General features: G+C 39.9%; 1 protein-coding gene across 1 annotated transcript in view; it reads right to left on the bottom strand.

The window, feature by feature from the left end:
• Positions 1-21,820, bottom strand: part of LOC128666882 (myosin-16-like) — a 357,676-nt gene that overhangs the window by 188,374 nt on the left and 147,482 nt on the right. The window contains exon 9 of the mRNA XM_053721692.1: positions 5,772-5,908. Within this exon, the coding sequence (XP_053577667.1) occupies positions 5,772-5,908 (137 nt within the window). The remainder of the gene's footprint in view (positions 1-5,771; positions 5,909-21,820) is intronic.

Genomic DNA, 21,820 nt, shown 5'->3' with positions numbered 1-21,820 from the left:
GTAGTAGACAACCAAAAGTATTGATCTAGGCCCATTTTGGTATATTTAATGCCACCATTTCACCGCCAAATGCTATCAAATAAAAAAAAAATTGTTCACTTTTTCACAAACTTTAGGTTTCTCACAGAAATTATTTACAAACAACTTATGCAATTATGGCATAAATGGTTGTAAATGCTTCTCTGGGATCCCCTTTGTTCAGAAATAGCAGACTTATATGGCTTTGGCATTGCTTTTTGGTAATTAGAAGGCTGCTAAATGCCACTGCGCACCACACGTGTTTTATGCCCAGCAGTGAAGGGGTTAATTAGGGAGCATGTAGGGAGCTTGTAGAGTTAATTTTAGCTTAAGTGTAGTGTAGTAGACAACCCAAAGTATTGATCTAGGCCCATTTTGGTATATTTCATGCCACCATTTCACCGCCAAATGCGATCAAATTAAACAAAAACAATTTTTTTTGCAATTTTAGGTTTCTCACTGAAATTATTTACAAACAACTTATGCAATTATGGCACAAATGGTTGTAAATGCTTCTCTGGGATCCCCTTTGTTCAGAAATAGCAGACATATATGACTTTGGCGTTGCTTTCTGGTAATTAGAAGGCCGCTAAATGCTGCTGCTCATCACACGTGTATTATGGCTAGCAGTGAAGGGGTTAATTAGGTAGTAAAATAAAAGGTTTTTTATTTTTTTTATTTTTTTTTAGCATATTTACATATGCTGTGGTGTAGCATTCCCCCTTAGCCCCCAACCTCCCTGATCCCCCCCAAAACAGCTCTCTAACCCTCCCCATCTGCCTTATTGGTGGCCATCTTGGGTACTGGCAGCTGTCTGCTATTATTTCACAGTCAAAAAAGTGTTGTTTTTTTTAAATGTACACTACTGTTACACCAGATATGAGTGGTGGCACTGGGCAAGTGGGCACAGTATACGCTGTGAGCCTGACACACACGCTGGCAGGCAGGCAACTGCAATTAGATTACACAGGAAAAACAAAAAAGCAGACTGATGTTCTAGCCCTAAAAAGGGCTTTTTGGGGTGCTGTCCTTACAGCAGAGATCAGATGAGTCCTTCAGGACTGTAGTGGACACTGAATACACTAGCCTAGCTATCGATTTCCCTATTAAATCAGCAGCAGCTACACTGTCCCTCCTCTCACTAAGAATGCAGCTTCCGAATGAATCAAAAATGGATGCTGTCCAGGAGGTGGGAGGGTCTGGTAGGGAGGGTCTGCTGCTGATTGGCTGGAATGTGTCTGCTGACTGTGAGGTATAGGGTCAAAGTTTACTCAATAATGAGGAATAGGGGGCGGATCGAACATCGCATATGTTCGCCGTCCACGGCGAACGCGAACATGCTATGTTTGCCGCGAACTATTCGCCGGCGAACTATTCGCGACATCACTATAAATTAATAATAATAATAATAGCTAGGGACACACACACACACACACATGTATACAAACACTGTATATGCATTGGTCACAATGTATCCAGCAGCGTAGTCTGCTTTCTAGCCCTTGTGGTACGCAATCCTTACGCAATCCTATTTACCCTACGACAAGAAGCAGCAGTCGTAAGACCTTTGCTTTTTAACCACTGTGCAACCTCAAATGTGAAGAAATGAAATCACTAGAGAGCATGGGGCTTTTCTGCACAAGACCTTCCTGCAATAATAAATGTAAACACCTGTGGGGTCCGTTACACTGAAACATGTTATTATGTTATATGTTATATAAAAATGTAAGTCATGCGAGTTATGTTAAAAACATTCAAATATTAAAAGTACAGTAAAGCCAAAATTAACCTTTTATGATACAGACAGTGCATGTTATTTTACTATAACATTTGCTTCATTCTCTGTATTCTCTGTATTTCAGTAGCTCTTATCCTATTGGCTGATTTGAACAGCCAATAGGATTTCAGTAGCTCTCATCCGATTGGCTGATTTGAATTTGAAGGCTCAAATCAGCCAATAGGAATTCAAGGGACGCCATTTTTAATCGCGTACCTTGAATTCCTATTCAGTGTACAGCGGAGATCGTATGAAGAGGCTCGGCGGTCACCGGTCTTCAGTTCCAGAGTCGCCAGTCTTCAGTTCCAGCGTCGCCGTTCTTCAACTCCGCCCTCCGCTCCACGCCGGCTGGTTCCTGGAAGAAAGAAGAGGTCGCCGCTTGGAAGAAGACTTCACCGCCTGGAACAGAACCTTCTCCACTGAACTTCAGGACAGGTGAGAACCACTTGGGGCTTAGACGTAGGGTTTTTTAAGCGGTTTTTGGGGGGATTTATTTTATTTAGATAGGGTGGGCAGCAAAAGAGCTGAATGCCCTTTTAAGGGCAATGCCCAACAAATGCCCTTTTCAGGGCAATGGGTAGTTTAGCGTTTTTAGTGTTGGTATTTTTTTGGGGCGGTTTGGTGGGTGGGGGGGTTACTGGTAGGGGGGGCTGTGTGTATTTTTTTTTGCAAAAGAGCTGATTATCTTGGGGCAATGCCCTGCAAAAAGTCCTTTTAAGGGCTACTGGTAGTTGATTAGATTAGGGGGTGTTTTTATTTTGGGGGGCTTTTTTATTTTCATAGGGATTAGGTGTAATTTATTTAACATTTTGTAATTTTATTTTTTATTTTCTGTAATCTTAGATTTTTTTTATTTTCTGTAATTCTTGCTTAAAGGGACAGTCAACTCCTGAATTTTGGTTAGACTGCCCCTTTAACCCCTTAATGACCACAGCACTTTTCCATTTTCTGTCCGTTTGGGACCAAGGCTATTTTTACAGTTTTGCAGTGTTTGTGTTTAGCTGTAATTTTCCTCTTACTCATTTACTGTGCCCACGCATATTATATACCGTTTTTCTCGCCATTAAATGGACTTTCTAAAGATACCATTATAATTTACTATAAAAAAATTATAAAATATGAGGAAAAATTGAAACAAAATACACTTTTTCTAACTTTGACCCCCAAAATCTGTTACATATCTACAACCACCAAAAAACACCTATGCTAAATAGTTTCTAAATTTTGTCCTGAGTTTAGAAATACCCAATGTTTACATGTTCTTTGCTTTTTTTGCAAGTTATAGGGCCATAAATACAAGTAGCACTTTGCTATTTCCAAACCATTATTTTTCAAAATTAGCGCTAGTTACATTAGAACACTGATACCTTTCAGGAATCTCTGAATATCCATTGACATGTATATATTTTTTTTTAGTAGACAACCCAAAGTATTGATCTAGGCCCATTTTGGTATATTTCATGCCACCATTTCACCGCCAAATGCGATCAAATAAAAAAAATTGTTCATTTTTTCACAATTTTTTTCCCAAACTTTAGGTTTCTCACTGAAATTATTTACAAACAGCTTGTGAAATTATGGCACAAATGGTTGTAAATTCTTCTCTGGGATCCCCTTTGTTCATAAATAGCATACTTATATGGCTTTGGTGTTGCTTTTTGGTAATTAGAAGGCCACTAAATGCCACTGAGCACGACACGTGTATTATGCCCAGCAGTGAAGGGGTTAATTAGGGAGCATGTAGGGAGCTTTTTGGGGTAATTTTAGCTTTAGTGTAGTGTAGTAGACAACCCCAAGTATTGATCTAGGCCCATTTTGGTATATTTCATGCCACCATTTCACCGCCAAATGCGATCAAATAAAAAAAAACGTTAAATTTTTCACAATTTTAGGTTTCTCACTGAAATCATTTACAAACAGCTTGTGCAGTTATGGCACAAATGGTTGTAAATGCTTCTCTGGGATCCCCTTTGTTCAGAAATAGCAGACATATATGGCTTTGGCGTTGCTTTTTGGTATTTAGAAGGCCGCTAAATGCCGCTGCGCATCACACGTGTATTATGGCTAGCAGTGAAGGGGTTAATTAGGTAGCTTGCAGGGAGCTTGCAGGGTTAATATCACATTTTGTGTAGAGCTCAGCCTCCCACCTGAAACATCAGACCCCCTGATCCCTCCCAAACAGCTCTCTTCCCTCCCCCACCCCAGAATTGTCCCTGCCATCTTAAGTACTGGCAGAAAGTCTGCCAGTACTAAAATAAAAGCTATATTTGTTGTTTTTTTGTGTTTTTTTTTTAAAGCATATTTAGATATGCTGCTGTGTACTATCCCCCCCCTTAGCCCCCAACCTCACTGATCCCCCCCAAACAGCACTATAACCCTCCCACTCTAACTTAATCTGTGCCATCTTGGGTACTGGCAGCTGTCTGCCAGTACCCATTTTAGAAGAAAACATGTTTTTTTTTTAATTTTTATTAACATTTTCTGTAGTGTAGCTTCCCCCCATACAAAACCAACCCCCACCCCTCCGCGATCTCTTTTTGTGCTTTTGCACAAACAAGATTTGGGCATTTTTTCATTTTTTTCTTAACACTATTTTCCGTAGTGTAGCGGTTCCCACCCGCTCCCGCCCCGTGCACGCACCCGCCCGCCAACCTCCGTGCACGCGCGCACCCCATAACATCCCGCCTCCGATTCCGCCCCCCTTGATCTCACAGGACACACCGATGGCCGCCCACCCGCCTCCCAAGTCGGCTCCCACCCACCAACGATACTGGCCATCGATGTCCGGTGCAGAGAGGGCCACAGAGTGGCTCTCTCTGCATCGGATGGCCATGTAAGGTTATTGCAGGATGCTTCCATATCGAGGCATCACTGCAATAACCGGAAAGCAGCTGGAAGCGAGCAGGATCGCTTCCAGCTGCTTTCCACACCGAGGACGTGCAGGGTACGTCCTCAGGCGTTAACTGCCTTTTTTTTGAGGACGTACCCTGCACGTCCTCGGTCATTAAGGGGTTAATTTATACTTAGTTTATTTGTATTTTAGAAGTAGTGTAATTTTTTTTAGATTTAATGGTAACTTTAGTATTTTGTAAATTAGGTAATTTTAGTTTATTTAGAGGGGGTTAGGTTAGGGGGGTTAGGTTAGGGCGGGTTAGGTTTGGGGGGGTTAGGTTGGGGGGGTTAGGTTAGGGGGGGTTAGGTTAGGGGGGGTTAGGTTAGGTTAGGGGTTAGGTTTATTGCGTTGTGGGTTATGGCAGTTTAGGGGTTAATAATTTATTAGGTTTATTGCGTTGTGGGTTAATGGCGGATTAGGGGTTAATAGTTTTAATAGGTAGTTTTCGATGTTGGGGTTGGCTGATTTAGGGGTTAATAATTTAGTTATTACTTGCGGTGTGGGTTTGATGGCAGATATAGTGGTTAATAGTTTAAATAGGCATATTGTGTTGTGGGGGGTTGTCGGTCTAGGGGTTAATACATTTATTATTAGTAATGAGAGGGGGGGATTGCGGATATAGGGGTTTTACGTGTCGGGCCTATTTTTGGGAGGTGTGTTAGACTTTTACGGGAGATTTGTTATTTTCTTTACTTTTCTTAGGTGCCGGCAGTTTTGAAAGTGCCGTAAGTCACTGGCGACTCCAGAAATTTGTCTTTACGCTCATTTCTGGACATCGCTAGTTTATCAGACTTACGGCACTTTATGAACTGCCGGCGGTGTTTTTGTAATACCCCGATGTGCGAGGTGAAATTACGGACGACGCAGGTTCCCACACTTGCGCCGAAACCTGCACCGTATATTTGATTGCGCCCAAGATGTCATGAGAATAAAGCAACTTTGATAATAGAAGTAAATTGGAGAGTTGTTTAAAATTGAATGTTCTATCTAAATCATGAACGTTTCATTTTGATTTATTGTTAATTTAAGGCTGTTCAGACCCCAGTTATGATTCGCTATTTTCCTCTTATATCAGAATCTCACCTCCAGGGCCGCTTCAGCTTCTTCATACGCTCCCTGCATTTCTTCTTTCTCCATTTCCAGCTTTTTCTTTGATTTCTGGAGCTCATGGAGATTTTTTCCAACTTCAGCAAGTTGCTCGGAGAGATCGGTAATCTCCTCTAAAGCAGCAGAGAAAACATCACACATATTAGTGTCAAATATGTTATTAACTACAGGATGCATTGCATAATGATTTAAGGGACACAACCTTAATTTACTAACTTAAATTAACTGACTGCATTTTTCTTTTTCTTTACTAACTTCAACTGAAACACCTTAAAATGACACCAGGGGCCCATTTATTAAGCTCTGGATGGAGTTTGAGGGCCACTGCTCCATAACCCTGTCCATCTGCTTTGAGCAGGCGGACAGGAATCGACGAAAATCAACCCGATCGAGTATGATCGGGTTGATTGACCCCTCCCTGCTGGCGGCCGATTGGCTGCGAATCTGCAGGGGGTGGCGTTGCACCAGCAGCTCACAAGAGCTGCTGGTGCAATGCTGAATACAGAGAGCGTATTGTTCTCCGCATTCAGCGAGGTCTGGCGGACCTGATCCACACTGTCGGATCAGGTCCACCAGACCTTTAATAAATATCCCCCCAGAGGCATAACTAGAAACCACAGGGCCCAGGTGCAAGAATCTAAGAAGTGCCCCCCTGCCCCCCCCCCCAAAAAAAAGTTGAATTTGTTACATATATTTTGTTTTTATATACATTTAACACAGAAAAAAAATGTGAATCAGATTACATGTCTGCAAAAGGAGGTACCCTGTGCCCACAGTCTGTGAGATGGTCTGACCCCCTATTACTGTATATAGTGACACTGTTTAACCCACCAGTACTGTATATAGTGAGTTACTGACACAGTCTGTAATCTGCTGGTGAGATGGCTGACCTGACCCTATCCACCCCAGTACTTTATATAGTGACCACAGTAGTCAGTGACATGGTCCAGCCCCCCCGTACTGTACATAGTGGTACTGTATAGTGACACTGTTTAACCCCGCCCCCCATGCTGTAGTAACAAGGTCTGGTTCCACAAACATACACACACACACACATACATGCATAAATACACACACAGTCACATACACACACACACACACACACATACATGCATAAATACACACACAGTTACAAACATACATACACACACACACATACATGCATAAATACACACACAGTCACATACATACACACACACACATACATGCATAAATACACACACAGTTACAAACATACACACACACACACATACATGCATAAATACACACACAGTCACATACATACACACACACACACATACATGCATAAATACACACACAGTTACAAACATACATACACACACACACATATACATGCATAAATACACACACAGTTACAAACATACATACACACACACACACACATACATGCATAAATACACACACAGTTACATACATACACACACACACATACATGCATAAATACACACACAGTTACATACATTCACACACACACATACACATACATGCATAAATACACACACAGTTACAAACATACATATACACACACACATACATGCATAAATACACACACAGTTACAAACATACATACACACACACATACATGCATAAATAAATACACACACAGTTACATACATACACACACACACATACATGCATAAATACACACACAGTTACAAACATACATACACACACACACAAACACATGCATGCATAAATACACACACACTTACATACATATACACACACACACACACACATACATGCATAAATACACACACAGTTACAAACATACATACACACACACACACATACATGCATAAATACACACACAGTTACATACATACACACACACATACACATACATGCATACGCACACAGTTACATACATACACACACATACATGCATAAATACACACACAGTTACAAACATACATACACACACACACACACATACATGCATAAATACACACACAGTTACATACATACACACACACATACACATACATGCATAAATACACACACAGTTACATACATACACACACACACAGTTAAAAACATACATACACACACACATACATGCATAAATACACACACAGTTACATACATACACACACACACATACACATACATGCATAAATACACACACAGTTACAAACATACATACACACACACACAAACACATACATGCATAAATACACACACACTTACATACATATACACACACACACACATACATGCATAAATACACACACAGTTACAAACATACATACACAAACACACACATACATGCATAAATACACACACAGTTACATACATACACACACACATACACATACATGCATACACACACAGTTACATACATACACACACATACATGCATAAATACACACACAGTTACAAACATACATACACACACACACACATACATGCATAAATACACACACAGTTACATACATACACACACACACATACATGCATAAATACACACACAGTTACATACATACACACACACACAGTTAAAAACATACATACACACACACATACATGCATAAATACACACACAGTTACATACATACACTCACACACATACACATACATGCATAAATACACACACAGTTAAATACATACACACACACGCATAAATACACACACAGTTACACACATACACACACACACACACACACACATACACATACATGCATAAATACACACACAGTTACATACATACACACACACACACACATACATGCATAAATACACACACAGTTACATACACACACACACACACACACACATACACATACATGCATAAATACACACACAGTTACACACATACACACACACACACACACATACACATACATGCATAAATACACACACAGTTACATACATACACACACACACACATACACATACATGCATAAATACACACACAGTTACACACATACACACACACACATAAACACCAATGGGTAAAACAGAAACACTAACCCCTGTAGTCAGAGACACTAGTGAAGCATCATTTCACACTCACATGATATCAGTGCAGGCAGTGGCAGGTCAACGTTTTTAATTAAAAAAAAAAAAGCAGGTAGGTGACCCTGGCACCCAGTGAATCACAAAAGCACATGGTGTTATATGGAGTACAGTTTTATAACTGTAAGAGGAAGATCAGTAACCGCACAAATGGGCAGCAGAGCAGGCAGGTAGTGCAGAAACCATGAAAAATGGAGGTGCATGTAGTTGGAATACAGTTTTATAACTTGGAGGAGCAACAGCACAGGTGGGCAGGTGCCAATAAAGTGCTTCCAGATTCCAAAACTTGATGTGGCTGTAATATTTAATTTCTAGTAAAACATTTAAGTTGCTAGATATTTTGTTGGATAACAATATTCAGTAGTGGAAGAAGCAGCCACCTAAAATAAATCCGCCCCGCCCTTATTGTCATCAGCCCTTGGCAGCAGTGACATGGTGCAGCAGTATTAGCCTGTTCCAAAGAAGAATTAATTTCCCCCTCCATAACTGGCGCTCCTTCCCCATCTGCCAGTGGATTCTGTTCCATTTCCGCCTGTTCCACATCCGACTGCAGCAGTAACTCTGCTCGATCTGTGCATGTTACCTAGACACAAGGTGACAGACTGGAGCAAAAGAAGTTTGTGGCAGAGACACTAATTTTCTTAGGTAGCAGTAATCATGCAGAACAACAATCAGAGTAAAAGTTATCACTGTTTTAGTGTTAACATTTTTCTCTGCACTTGCAGGTGAAATATAGCTAGATATATTTTCACTGCTCCCACATTTTAAATAATGCAGCTACTCAGATCCTCACTGGGGGTTGTATCATGTCAGCAATTAACAAATTGACAGCCAGATAACGAGTTTTGCGCTATGAGTGGCTCTTTAATAACTTTATTTAGTTATTTCCACCGCTCACCTTTAATAGCGCTGCTATTACATGTTTGCAATAACATCAATGGGGAGAGCCGGCAAAAAAAAAGCCTAACACCTGCAATCGCGGAGCATAAAGCTCCGTAACGCAGCCCCATTGATGTCTATGGGGAAAGAAAATGTATGTTTAAACCTAACACCCTAACATATAAACCACATCTAAACACCCCTAATCTGCTGCCCCTGACATCGCCGACACCTACATTACACTTATTAACCCCTAATCTGCCGCCCCCAATGTTGCCGCCATCACTATACTAAAGTTATTAACCCCTAAACCTCTGGCCTCCCACATCACTAACACTAAATAAATATATTAACCCCTAACCCTAAGTCTAGCCCTAACCCTAAAGTAACCCTAACCCTAACACCCCTATCTTTAACATAATTAAAATAAATCTAAATAAAACCTACTATTAATAACTAAATAATTCCTATTTAAAACTAAATACTTACCTGTAAAATAAACCCTAAGCTAGCTACAATATAACTAATAGTTACATTGTAGCTAGCTTAGGGTTTATTTTTATTTTACAGGCAAGTTTGTATTTATTTTAACTAGGTAGACTAGTTAGTAAATAGTTATTAACTATTTACTAGCTACCTAGTTAAACTAAATACAAATTTACCTGTAAAATAAAACCTAACCTGAATTACACTAAAAACTAACATTACAATAAAATTAAATAAATTAAATTAGGGACTTCCGGGCGGCGGCCATCTTACTGGTCGCACTGAGCTTCAGCTCCTCAAGCTTTCTTTGCTATTTCTCAATTTAACAAAGTATCTCTGGTAATATCCTGTTTAACACAGCGGAGAAGCTTGGCTGATGACGTCTAGATCTGAGAAATAGGGTTTTAGATTGTGGCGTGGTTTTATTTACCCTCAGTACCGGACTATCTATTTGAGGCCTTCCACTAAACTTGAAGCCTCAGTTCCGTCCCCACAACTAGCTGTGCTTTGAATGCGCAGTTCTCACTCTAAAGGGAATCTTATTTTTTGAACTAACTGCAATATTACAGGAAGCCGCTCCCTACTACACATTGCCCTTACTACTTAGAGCGCTAAATTCATTGTCTGACACCTCCTGTACACGATTACTATGGAGTCTACTACAGTTATTCTTGAGGAACTACGCCACCTGTTAGATGGTTACCTCATCGCAATTGATGTGGCACTGAACAAGGAACCTAATGGCAGCAGTGGCTGTGCTTCGGACCATCCTACCCCAATGGAGTCACCCTCTTCGCAGCAGGGAAACTGTGGTGCTTCGGTGCCCCAGTGCCCGCTACTCACCTATGTAGGACCCATATCAGAGGCTGGCTCAGTGAAGCCGGAGGCGGAGTGTGGAGAGGCTACAGCCGAGAGCATGGAGAGTGTTGCGGGACTCCATATAATCCTAGCAGATGCCAAGAGCTCCCAAAATGCGGGCCGCTCTTCCTTCAAGTTGACTCAGGACAAGTTATCATCCAGACCTACAAAATTCCCTGCTGATGTTCCTCCCCAGGTAATTGGACACGCAGGGGCGCTAACGCTATTCCCACTGAGATCTAATTACGCACAGCCTGGATGTCATTGTGTCACAGTTCCCTTCCCAGCACGGTATCTGGCTGTCATGGTTCTTCAGTTAGTTCGACCTCCAGAAGACTCGAATTGCGGAGCATCAGGGTTTGAGCCTGAAGGAAGCTTATGCCACCTGTTTGACCCGGGAGGACCTAATTTGGCGACCGGAGGTCCATGTAAGGGTAATAGGGCTTGCAAATACTCCACGAGTACATTGCACTAGTCTGACAGTTTATGCATCTAATGCAAGGACAAGAATCCTGGACCAGCAGCCGATCATGCTTAAGGGGTAAAATATACAAGGAACACTTAACATTTACCTATTCCCTCTCTCCTACTGTGTGTAATGGAGCATGCGTGCTAGCAATGTAGGTGATTAGGTGTTGGGATATTACCCTGTATATTAAGACATCAGTTCACACTATCTACAATTATTATAGTAGGCAGTCATCATAGGTTTCCTCACTGTGTAAACCCCTGAGCAGCGATCCATCTGGGAAAAATACATCTCATGCCGCTTGCCCCCAACTTAGTCTCTCTTATAGCAAATCCATGTACTGTTTGGTGTGAATTAATTTAGTTACTGGCCCCCTGGTCTCAGCTCACCTTTCACATAAATGGAGTTTACATCAGCATGGGAATAGGAGGAGGTTGTCTTGTAATAATTAACCCTGGAAATGCCAGCTAATAGTCTATTATAGTCCCTAAGTTGTCACTCTTATCCATGTGGTGAATCTGTTGCAGAACTTCCACAGCCTTACCTAGCACTTTATTACTCAATGTCAGGTTGTATATACCATAGCCTATAGCTATGCAATTAGCTGTTCTTGTGTTGTCAAGTGTCACGCATCACTAGCATGTATTAATATAGCAAAAGGCTGCAGATATACATGTTGCCTTGCCTCTTAACACCATCACCCTGTTTTGCCTTCAATGGGACATATACAAAGTTAATTTCCTGTCTCTCTGTGAATGTATAAAGTGGATTTTGCGGTGATATTATTTGTTTTTTTTATATACTGACTCACTAACCAGCAAATAACTTTACTTAACTTTGTAGTTGGTGGCAGCTAGACTCTTGTTACCTATTTGATAGTACCCTCTACTGTACTTTTGTTTGTGGATACGTTTTGAATAGATAATAAGGCCCAAAAGAGACTATTTCATTTACTATCTCCCCTATATTGTATTATTCGAGCAATTGGGTCCATGAGTGACCTTTAAGGACTACAGGGGACTGCATATTAGAGAGCATAAATAAAAAATGAGGTATCACTGTTACAATTTAAAAAAATAAAAAAATAAATAAATAAATTAAATTAAAAAAATACATTTATCTAAATTACAAAAAATAATAAACACTAAAATTACACAAAATAAAAAAAGAAATTATCAAAAATAAAAACAAATTACTCCTAATCTAATTCTATCAAAATAAAACAGCCCCCCCAAAATAAAAAAACACCTAGCCTACACTAAACTGCCAATAGCCCTTAAAAGGGCCTTTTGCGGGGCATTGTCCAAAAGAAATCAGCTCTTTTACCTGTAAAAAAAATACAAACAACCCCCAACAGTAAAACCCACCACCCACACAACCAACCGCCCAAATAAAATCCTATCTAAATAAACCTAAGCTCCCCATTGCCCTGAAAAAGGCATTTGGATGGGCATTGCCCTTAAAAGGGCATTTAGCTCTTTTACGTTGCACAAAACCATAAGACGGCATCTTCTTTTTTTTAATTTATATTTATTTCACAGAGAGAGATACAGGATACTTAATACATAACAAAAGGTTGCGTCTAAACATCTGACGTCTTCTTACTCATATATGTACAATAACACATTAACAGGGATATACTTTATTCATTTAGTATAAATAATACCTTAGGCGTTACTGTCTTTATACATAATAAAAGTTTAATAAGAATTTGTCTTTTACCCCTGTTTCTGTTAATTCATATGCTTATTTCTGTTACCCTCTCTCTCTGCATTTTCTAGTTTCCTAATCTTACAATCTTGTTTGCTAATTCTTGATCGGATATTCTCTACATTTTCTTATTGCTCTTAAGCTAATAGTAATAATGATAATAATGATAATGGGGGAGGGGTAGAAAAAAGGAGGAGTAGAGAAAAAAAAAAGGGAAAAAGTTATATCCCTCCCCATCTCTCCCTCCCCTCTCTCCAGCCTTAAATGCTCATGTGTTATCATTAGTGATGTCGCGAACATAACATTTTGCGTTCTCGAACGGCGAACGCAAACTTCCGCAAATGTTCGCGAATGGGCGAACCGGGCGAACCGCCATAGACTTCAATAGGCAGGCGAATGTTAAAACCCACAGGGACTCTTTCTGGCCACAATAGTGATGGAAATGTTGTTTCAAAGGGACTAACACCTGGACTGTGGCATGCCGGAGGGGGATCCATGGCAAAACTCCCATGGAAAATTACATAGTTGATGCAGAGTCTGGTTTTAATCCATAAAGGGCATAAATCACCTAACATTAACAAATTGTTTGGAATAACCTGCTTTAAAACATCAGGTATGATGTTGTATCGATCAGGTAGTATAAGGGTTACGCCCGCTTCACAGTGACAGACCAAACTCCCGTTTAACGCACCTTACTGCATTATTCTAGGGCCAAAGGGAATCACAGCACCACGACGGCCCCTGCGGGGTGGCCTGCCTCTGCCTGTCATTTTTTTTTTCCGATTAGTGGTACTATGCATGCAAGCCACTGTGACAACAGATATGAGTGGCACTGTGCAAGCAGAAGATGGCAGAGTAGACGCTGTAGGCCTGACACACGCTTGCAGACAACTAACTGCTATTCAATCTATTACAGTCAAAAAAAATTTTTTTTTTTAAATGTACACTACTGTTACACCAGATATGAGTTGCACTGGTGTGACACTGTGCCCTGGCAGGCCCTGAAACGCACACGTGTGAAGGAAACTGACTGCTATTATTTCACAGTCAAATTTCTAGTGTTTTTTTTAATGTACACTACTGTTACACCAGATATGAGTTGCACTGGTGTGACACTGTGCCCTGGCAGGCCCTGAAACGCAGACGCGTGAAGGAAATTGACTGCTATTATTTCACAGTCAAATTTCTAGTTTTTTTTTAAATGTACACTACTGTTACACCAGATATGAGTTGCACTGGTGTGACACTGTGCCCTGGCAGGCCCTGAAACGCACACGCGTGAAGGAAACTGACTGCTATTATTTCACAGTCAAATTTCTAGTTTTTTTTTAATGTACACTACTGTTACACCAGATATGAGTTGCACTGGTGTGACACTGTGCCCTGGCAGGCCCTGAAACGCACACGTGTGAAGGAAACTGACTGCTATTATTTAACAGTCAAATTTCTAGTTTTTTTTTTTAACCCCTGAGGACGTATGGCGTACGTCCTCGGTTTGGAAAGCAGCTGGAAGCGATCCTGATCGCTTCCAGCTGCTTTCCGGTTATTGCAGGATGCCTCGATATCGAGGCATCCTGCAATAACAAATTTTACCCTTCCGGTGCAGAGAGAGCCACTCTGTAGCCCTCTCTGCACCGGGCATCGATGGCCGCATTCGTTGGTGGGTGGGAGCTGAAGTGGGAGGCGGGTGGGCGGCCATCGATGCAGTCCTTGTCAGAGAGGGGGGTGGGATCGGGGGCGGGATCGCGCGCGCGTGCACGGGAGGAGGCGGGCAGGCGCATGCACAGGGAGGGAGTCGGTGGGAACCGCTACACTACAGAAAAAAATGTTTTTATAAGTGGGAGAAAGGGGTGAAAAATATTTAGTGCTTGGAAATCTAAGTGATCTGGGAGCAGGTGGGGGATTGGTCTTGGGGGGAGGGGGAAGCTACACTACAGAAAAATGAAATTAAAAAAACCCATTTTATTTGCAAACTGGGTACTGGCAGACAGCTGCCAGTACCCAATATGGCCCCCAATAAGGCAGAGGGGGAGGGTTAGGAAGCTGTTTTTGGGGGGGGGGGGTCAGGGAGGTTGGGGGGTAAGGGGGGGATCCTACACAACAGCATATGTAAATATGCTAAATAAATAAATATATATATATATATATATATATATATATATATATATATATATATATATATATATAAAGATACCTTTTATTTTAGTACTGGCAGACTTTCTGCCAGTACTTAAGATGGCGGGGACAATTGTGGGGTGGGGGAGGGAAGAGAGCTCTTTGGGAGGGATCAGGGGGTCTGATGTGTCAGGTGGGAAGCTGATCTCTACACTAAAGCTAAAATTAACCCTGCAAGCTCCCTACAAGCTACCTAATTAACCCTTTCACTGCTGGGCATAATTCATGTGTTGTGCGCAGTTGCATTTAGTGGCCTTCTAACTACCAAAAAGCAACGCCAAAGCCATATATGTCTGCTATTTCTGAACAAAGGGGATCCCAGAGAAGCATTTACAACCATTTGTGCCATAATTGCACAAGCTGTTTGTAAATAATTTCAGTGAGAAACCTAAAGTTTGTGAAAAAGTTGACTATTTTTTTTAATTTGATCGCATTTGGCGGTGAAATGGGGGCATGAAATATACCAAAATGGGCCTAGATCAATACTTGGGGTTGTCTACTACACTACACTAAAGCTAAAATTAACCCTACAAGCTCCCTACAAGCTCCCTAATTAACCCCTGCACTGCTGAGCATAATACACATGTGGTGCGCAGCGGCATTTAGCGGCCTTCTAATTACCAAAAAGCAATGCCAAAGCCATATATGTCTGCTATTTCTGAAAAAAGGGGATCCCAGAGAAGCATTTACAACCATTTGTGCCATAATTGCACAAGCTGTTTGTAAATAATTTCAGTGAGAAACCTAAAGTTTGTGAAGAAGTTGACTATTTTTTTTAATTTGATCGCATTTGGCGGTGAAATGGTGGCGTCAAATATACCAACATGGGCCTAGATCAATACTTTGGGTTGTCTACTACACTACACTAAAGCTAAAATTACCCCAAAAAGCTCCCTACATGCTCCCTAATTAACCCCTTCACTGCTGGACATAATACACGTGTGGTGCGCAGTGGCATTTAGCGGCCTTCTAATTATCAAAAAGCAACGTCAAAGCCATATATGTCTGCTATTTCTGAACAAAGGGGATCCCAGAGAAAAATGTACAACCATTTATGCCATAATTGCACAAGCTATTTGTAGATAATTTCAGTGAGAAACCTAAAGTTTGTGAAAAAATTTGTGAAAAAGTGAACAATTTTTTTTATTTGATCGCATTTGGTGGTGAAATGGTGGCATGAAATATACCAAAATGGGCCTAGATCAATACTTTGGGATGTCTTCTAAAACAAAATATATACATGTCAATGGCTATTCAGGGATTCCTGACAGATATCAGTGTTCCAATGTAACTAGCGCTAATTTTGAAAAAAAAATTGGTTTGAAAATAGGAAAGTGCTATTTGTATTTATGGCCCTATAACTTGCAAAAAAGCAAAGAACATGTAAACATTGGGTATTTCTAAACTCAGGACAAAATTTAGAAACTATTTAGCATGGGTGTTTTTTGGTGGTTGTAGATGAGTAGCAGATTTTGGGGGTCAAAGTTAGAAAAAGTGTGTTTTTTTCAATTTTTTCCTCATATTTTATAATATTTTTATAGTAAATTATAAGATATGATGAAAATAATGGTATCTTTAGAAAGTCCATTTGGCAAGAAAAACGGTATATAATATGTGTGGGTACAGTAAACGAGTAAAAGGAAAATTACAGCTAAACACAAACACAGCAGAAATGTAAAAATAGCCCTGGTCCCAAACGGACAGAAAATGGAAAAGTGCTGTGGTCATTAAGGGGTTAATGTGTACACTACTGATACACCAGATATGAGTTGCACTGGTGTCACACTGTGCCCTGGCAGGCCCTGAAACGCACACGTGTGAAGGAAACTGACTGCTATTATTTCACAGTCAAAAAAGTGTTGTTTTTTTTAAATGTACACTACTGTTACACCAGATATGAGTTGCACTGGTGTGACACTGTGCCCTGGCAGGCCCTGAAACGCACACGTGTGAAGGAAACTGACTGCTCTTATTTCATAGTCAAAAAAATTTTGTTTTTTTTAAATGTACACTACTGTTACACCAGATATGAGTGGTGGCACTGGGCAAGTGGGCACAGTATACGCTGTGAGCCTGACACACACGCTGGCAGGCAGGCAACTGCAATTAGATTACACAGGAAAAAAAAAAAAGCAGACTGATGTTCTAGCCCTAAAAAGGGCTTTTTGGGGTGCTGTCCTTACAGCAGAGATCAGATGAGTCCTTCAGAACTGTAGTGGACACTGAATACACTAGCCTAGCTATCGATTTCCCTATTAAATCAGCAGCAGCTACACTGTCCCTCCTCTCAGTAAGAATGCAGCTTCCGAATGAATCTAAAATGGATGCTGTCCCGGAGGTGGGAGGGTCTGGGAGGGAGGGTCTGCTGCTGATTGGCTGGAATGTGTCTGCTGACTGTGAGGTACAGGGTCAAAGTTTTACTCAATGATGACGAATAGGGGGTGGACCAAACATTGCATATGTTCGCCCGCCGCGGCGAACGTGAACAAGCTATGTTCGCCGGGAACTATTCACCGGCAAACTATTCGCGACATCACTAGTTATCATCCAGACACGTCCATTCTCCATTATTAGTTCTGAATGGACAAAGGGTGTTAGGATTTGTTTCTGTACATTGTGATCCAATGCTTTAATATATATCTGCCACTTGTTAAGGAATCCCTTTAGCCTATTTAATTGATCTATTTTAGTGTCCCATTGCTCGATCCAGAGTTGTCTCAAAATTTTATTTTTTACCTGCGGGATTGTTGGAACCTTCTTAGTAATCCACTGTTCTAATATACATTTCCTAGCTAAAAGAATAATAACTACCACTAATTTATGCCCTTCAAAATATCTACTATCCCATTGAAATAGACATATCTGCTGTGTTCTCAAGTGAATGTCTATCTAAAGCTTTTGCTTAATCCAATACTGTACTTTACACCAGAAGTATTTGATCTTCGGGCAAGTATAAAAATAATGGATAAAATCTGCATTTTCCCTTTGACATTTATTACATCTGTTAATACAGTCTAGATTCCATTTTGCTATTCTATGCGGTGTTATATAATCTCGGTGTAACAGCCTCAGCTGCGATTCCCTAAGCGGGATAGAGAGGCTTTCCTTTTTAACTATCTTTAAACTATCTCCAATTTGTATAGGTGTTAGACTCTCCACAACATCAAGGCTCCATTTATCTACTAATGCCTCCATTCCTTCCCTAATATTTCTATAATTCAGATCTTTAAAGGATCCCTTTTCAAATTCAATTTGTGATAAATTAAAAATCGTTTTTTATTAAATTCGTAATATAATGCCGTACTTGCAAGTAAGCATAAAAATGAGTTCTAGGTAACTCAAACTTGATTTGTAACTCTTGAAAAGTCCATACTGTTTTATTTAAAGGATCTAAACAATCTCCAATAATTTGGAGTTCCTTCATTTTCCAAAATTGGAAAGGGCTTGTGTCAAGGCCAGGTGGGAATTCAATGTTCCTCATCAATGGGATATGTCTAGGAAATGGATATGTACGCTTCAAATATTTATGTGCTAATTTCCAAGCTATTAGAGCATCTTTATATAGAATATGGGATTGAATATTTACTGGCAAGTCTCTGCGTTGACTATATGGTAAGAAGGAGAGGACAATCTCCCCTAGCACTGCTTGTTCTAATGCCTTCTCATAAAAGTGTTGTGAACTTAACTGCCAATCTAGAACATTCCGTAATAAGGTAGCCCAATTATACAGCCTAAAATCAGGTAAGCCCAAACCTCCACTCAAAAATGGAGCATATAACTTTTTAAGAGTGATTCTTGCTTTTTTCCCTTTCCAAAGGAATTTCAGAACTGCAGTATTTAAGTTTTGCAACTCTCTTTTAGTAAGAAGGACTGGGGGCATCAGCAGAGGGTATAGTAATTTGGGTAAGATTACCATCTGGATAAGATCAACTTTCCCGGCTAACGATAAGGGAAGATGGTGCCAGCTCTCTAATAAGGCTGTTATTTCTGCACATTGCTTAGAGATATTTAGCTTGTATATCGCATGTGGATTATTAGATAAATGAATACCCAGATATGTTAAAGCTTGATCTACTGCTTTAAATGGAAATTTATGCTTATCCTTATTATTATTATTATTATTTTTATTTAACCAAAGAATCTCAGATTTAGCCATATTCACCTTATATCCTGCCACTTTTCCAAAAGTCTCTAACACTTGCAAAATTATCGGTACATATCTCACTGGGTCTTCTACAAACAATAACATATTGTCTGCGTAAAGAGATAATTGTACTCTTATTCGCCCAATTCCTATTCCTGGGTAAGACATCCTTAGTTTTATCGCCAAAGGTTCTAAACTTAAGTTAAAGAGGAGTGGTGACAAGGGGCACCCTTGCCTTGTTCCCTTTTGCAATTTAACCCCTGCTGAAAAGATCCCATTTATCAAAATGTAGGTTATTGGCATCAAATATATACTCCGCACTAAAGATACAAACGGCCCCTTAAAGCCCAAACGCTCCAGAGTCAAGAACAAATGCTCCCATTCTATCCTATCGAAGGCCTTCTCTGCCTCCAAAGACAGTAGGAAGGCCTCCGGCAGGACTCTTGTATCCTCCAGGGTAGGGTCCACCCAAAAATAATAAATTGCATGCAGTAAACTTCTTAAGTTCTTCACTGACGTTCTTCCAAACATGAACCCTGTCTGTTCTGGATTAATAAGATCTGAAAGGATTATTTTTAATCTTTCTGCCAATATTTTCATTAATATTTTATAATCCACATTGAGCAGCAAAATTGATCTGTAGGATTCTGGCTGCTCTTCTTGTCTTTTGGGCTTTAGAATTAAAAAGATATAAGCGCTTGAGAAAAACTGCGAGGATATCTTACTTTCTTGAAAGTATTCATTAAAAGTCTACATAACAACGGGGTTATCTGTACCCTTAATATTTTATATAGCTCTATAGGTAATCCATCTGGACCCGACTCGTCCCATTTGCTAAGGAGGAAATTGTTTTATCAATTTCTTGTACTGTAATTGGAGCATTTAAATTTTCTAGCTGCTCCTCTGAAATCTTAGGGAGCTTAATATTTTCCCAGAACTTTTCCATCCAAGGAAATGTACCCATATCTTGTTTAGTATATAGGTCCGAAAAATATCGACAAAAGCATTCACAATATCCTCCAGTGTATATGTTTACGTGCTGATCTAGCCTTAATTATAGTAGCCAAAAACTTGCCAGATCTATTTCCCCATCTACTATTGTTTTTTAATTGTGCCTGCGCAGATTGTTCTGCTAAATGAGCATCTAGTTCTTCTTTGCACAGCCAATATATCTTGCGTGTCGTTACCGACGGTTTATTACAATAGTCATGATATACTCTAGCTAATTTCTCTTGCAGTTTTTGCAACTTCAATTGGGCTTTCCTATGCAAATTTGAATCAAAAGAGATTATATTACCTGCTACCACCACCTTTGCAGTTTCCCAAAATAACTCTGGCTTGTCTAAATGCTCTAAATTATCTGTTACATAATCATTCCATGACTGTATCACATAATTTTGAAAGTTTTTTGAGGGATATAAATAATAAGGAAATCTAAATTTATTCTTATTTTTACATGATTCTTTATCTTGAACAGATAATTCTACCGGAGCATGATCAGAGACTATTATTTTATGTATTTTAGTTCCAACAATCCTAGGAATAAGTGCATTTGAAATTAAAAATAGGTCTATTCTTGATAGGGTAGGCTTAGCTTTTTCGAAGCACACGTATAATCCCTACCATCTGGGTTACGTAATCTCCAAATGTCCCTTAATTGTAAGAGCTCTTAAAATTTTTTTAAAATTTTCCTTTCAGATTTACCTAGAGGTCTATTCCGAGAGTGATGGTTATCCTGATTTAATCTTAACCTGTAACATATAGGATCAGGGGCTAAATTAAAGTCTCCTCCCATTATTAAATTCTTATCTTGAAATGGAAGCAACTCCTGGATCAATTTAGTCCAGATCCTATTAGATTTTCCACTTAAAGCATAGATGTTACAGAGAGTCCACATCCTGCCTCCTATATTAATTTGAGCTATCACATATCTTCCTTCTGGATCTGTAATAGTATTAATAATTTCTACTTCAAGGCGTTTGCCAACTAAAATTGCCCCCCCTTTTTGCCCTAGAATAAGAAGAATAAACTACTGTCCCCACCCAATCTCCACGTAATTTTGCATGCTCTTGGTCAGATAAATGCGTCTCTTGTAGGAATGCTATGTCTGTTTTTAACCTTCTTAAATGCATGATAATCGTATGTCTTTTAATAGGAGAATGGAAACCTCCTACGTTCCATGACATGATTTTAAGTGCCATAAGCTAATTTTTTAATCCATTTTAAAATACTATTTATTTTAAGATTAACACTAGTCTGGAAAAA

Source organism: Bombina bombina, chromosome 1, assembly GCF_027579735.1.
Source record: "Bombina bombina isolate aBomBom1 chromosome 1, aBomBom1.pri, whole genome shotgun sequence".
Classification (NCBI taxonomy): domain Eukaryota; kingdom Metazoa; phylum Chordata; class Amphibia; order Anura; family Bombinatoridae; genus Bombina; species Bombina bombina.
Note: the sequence above shows the minus strand (reverse complement) of the source record. Positions and strands in the feature narration are given on the sequence as shown.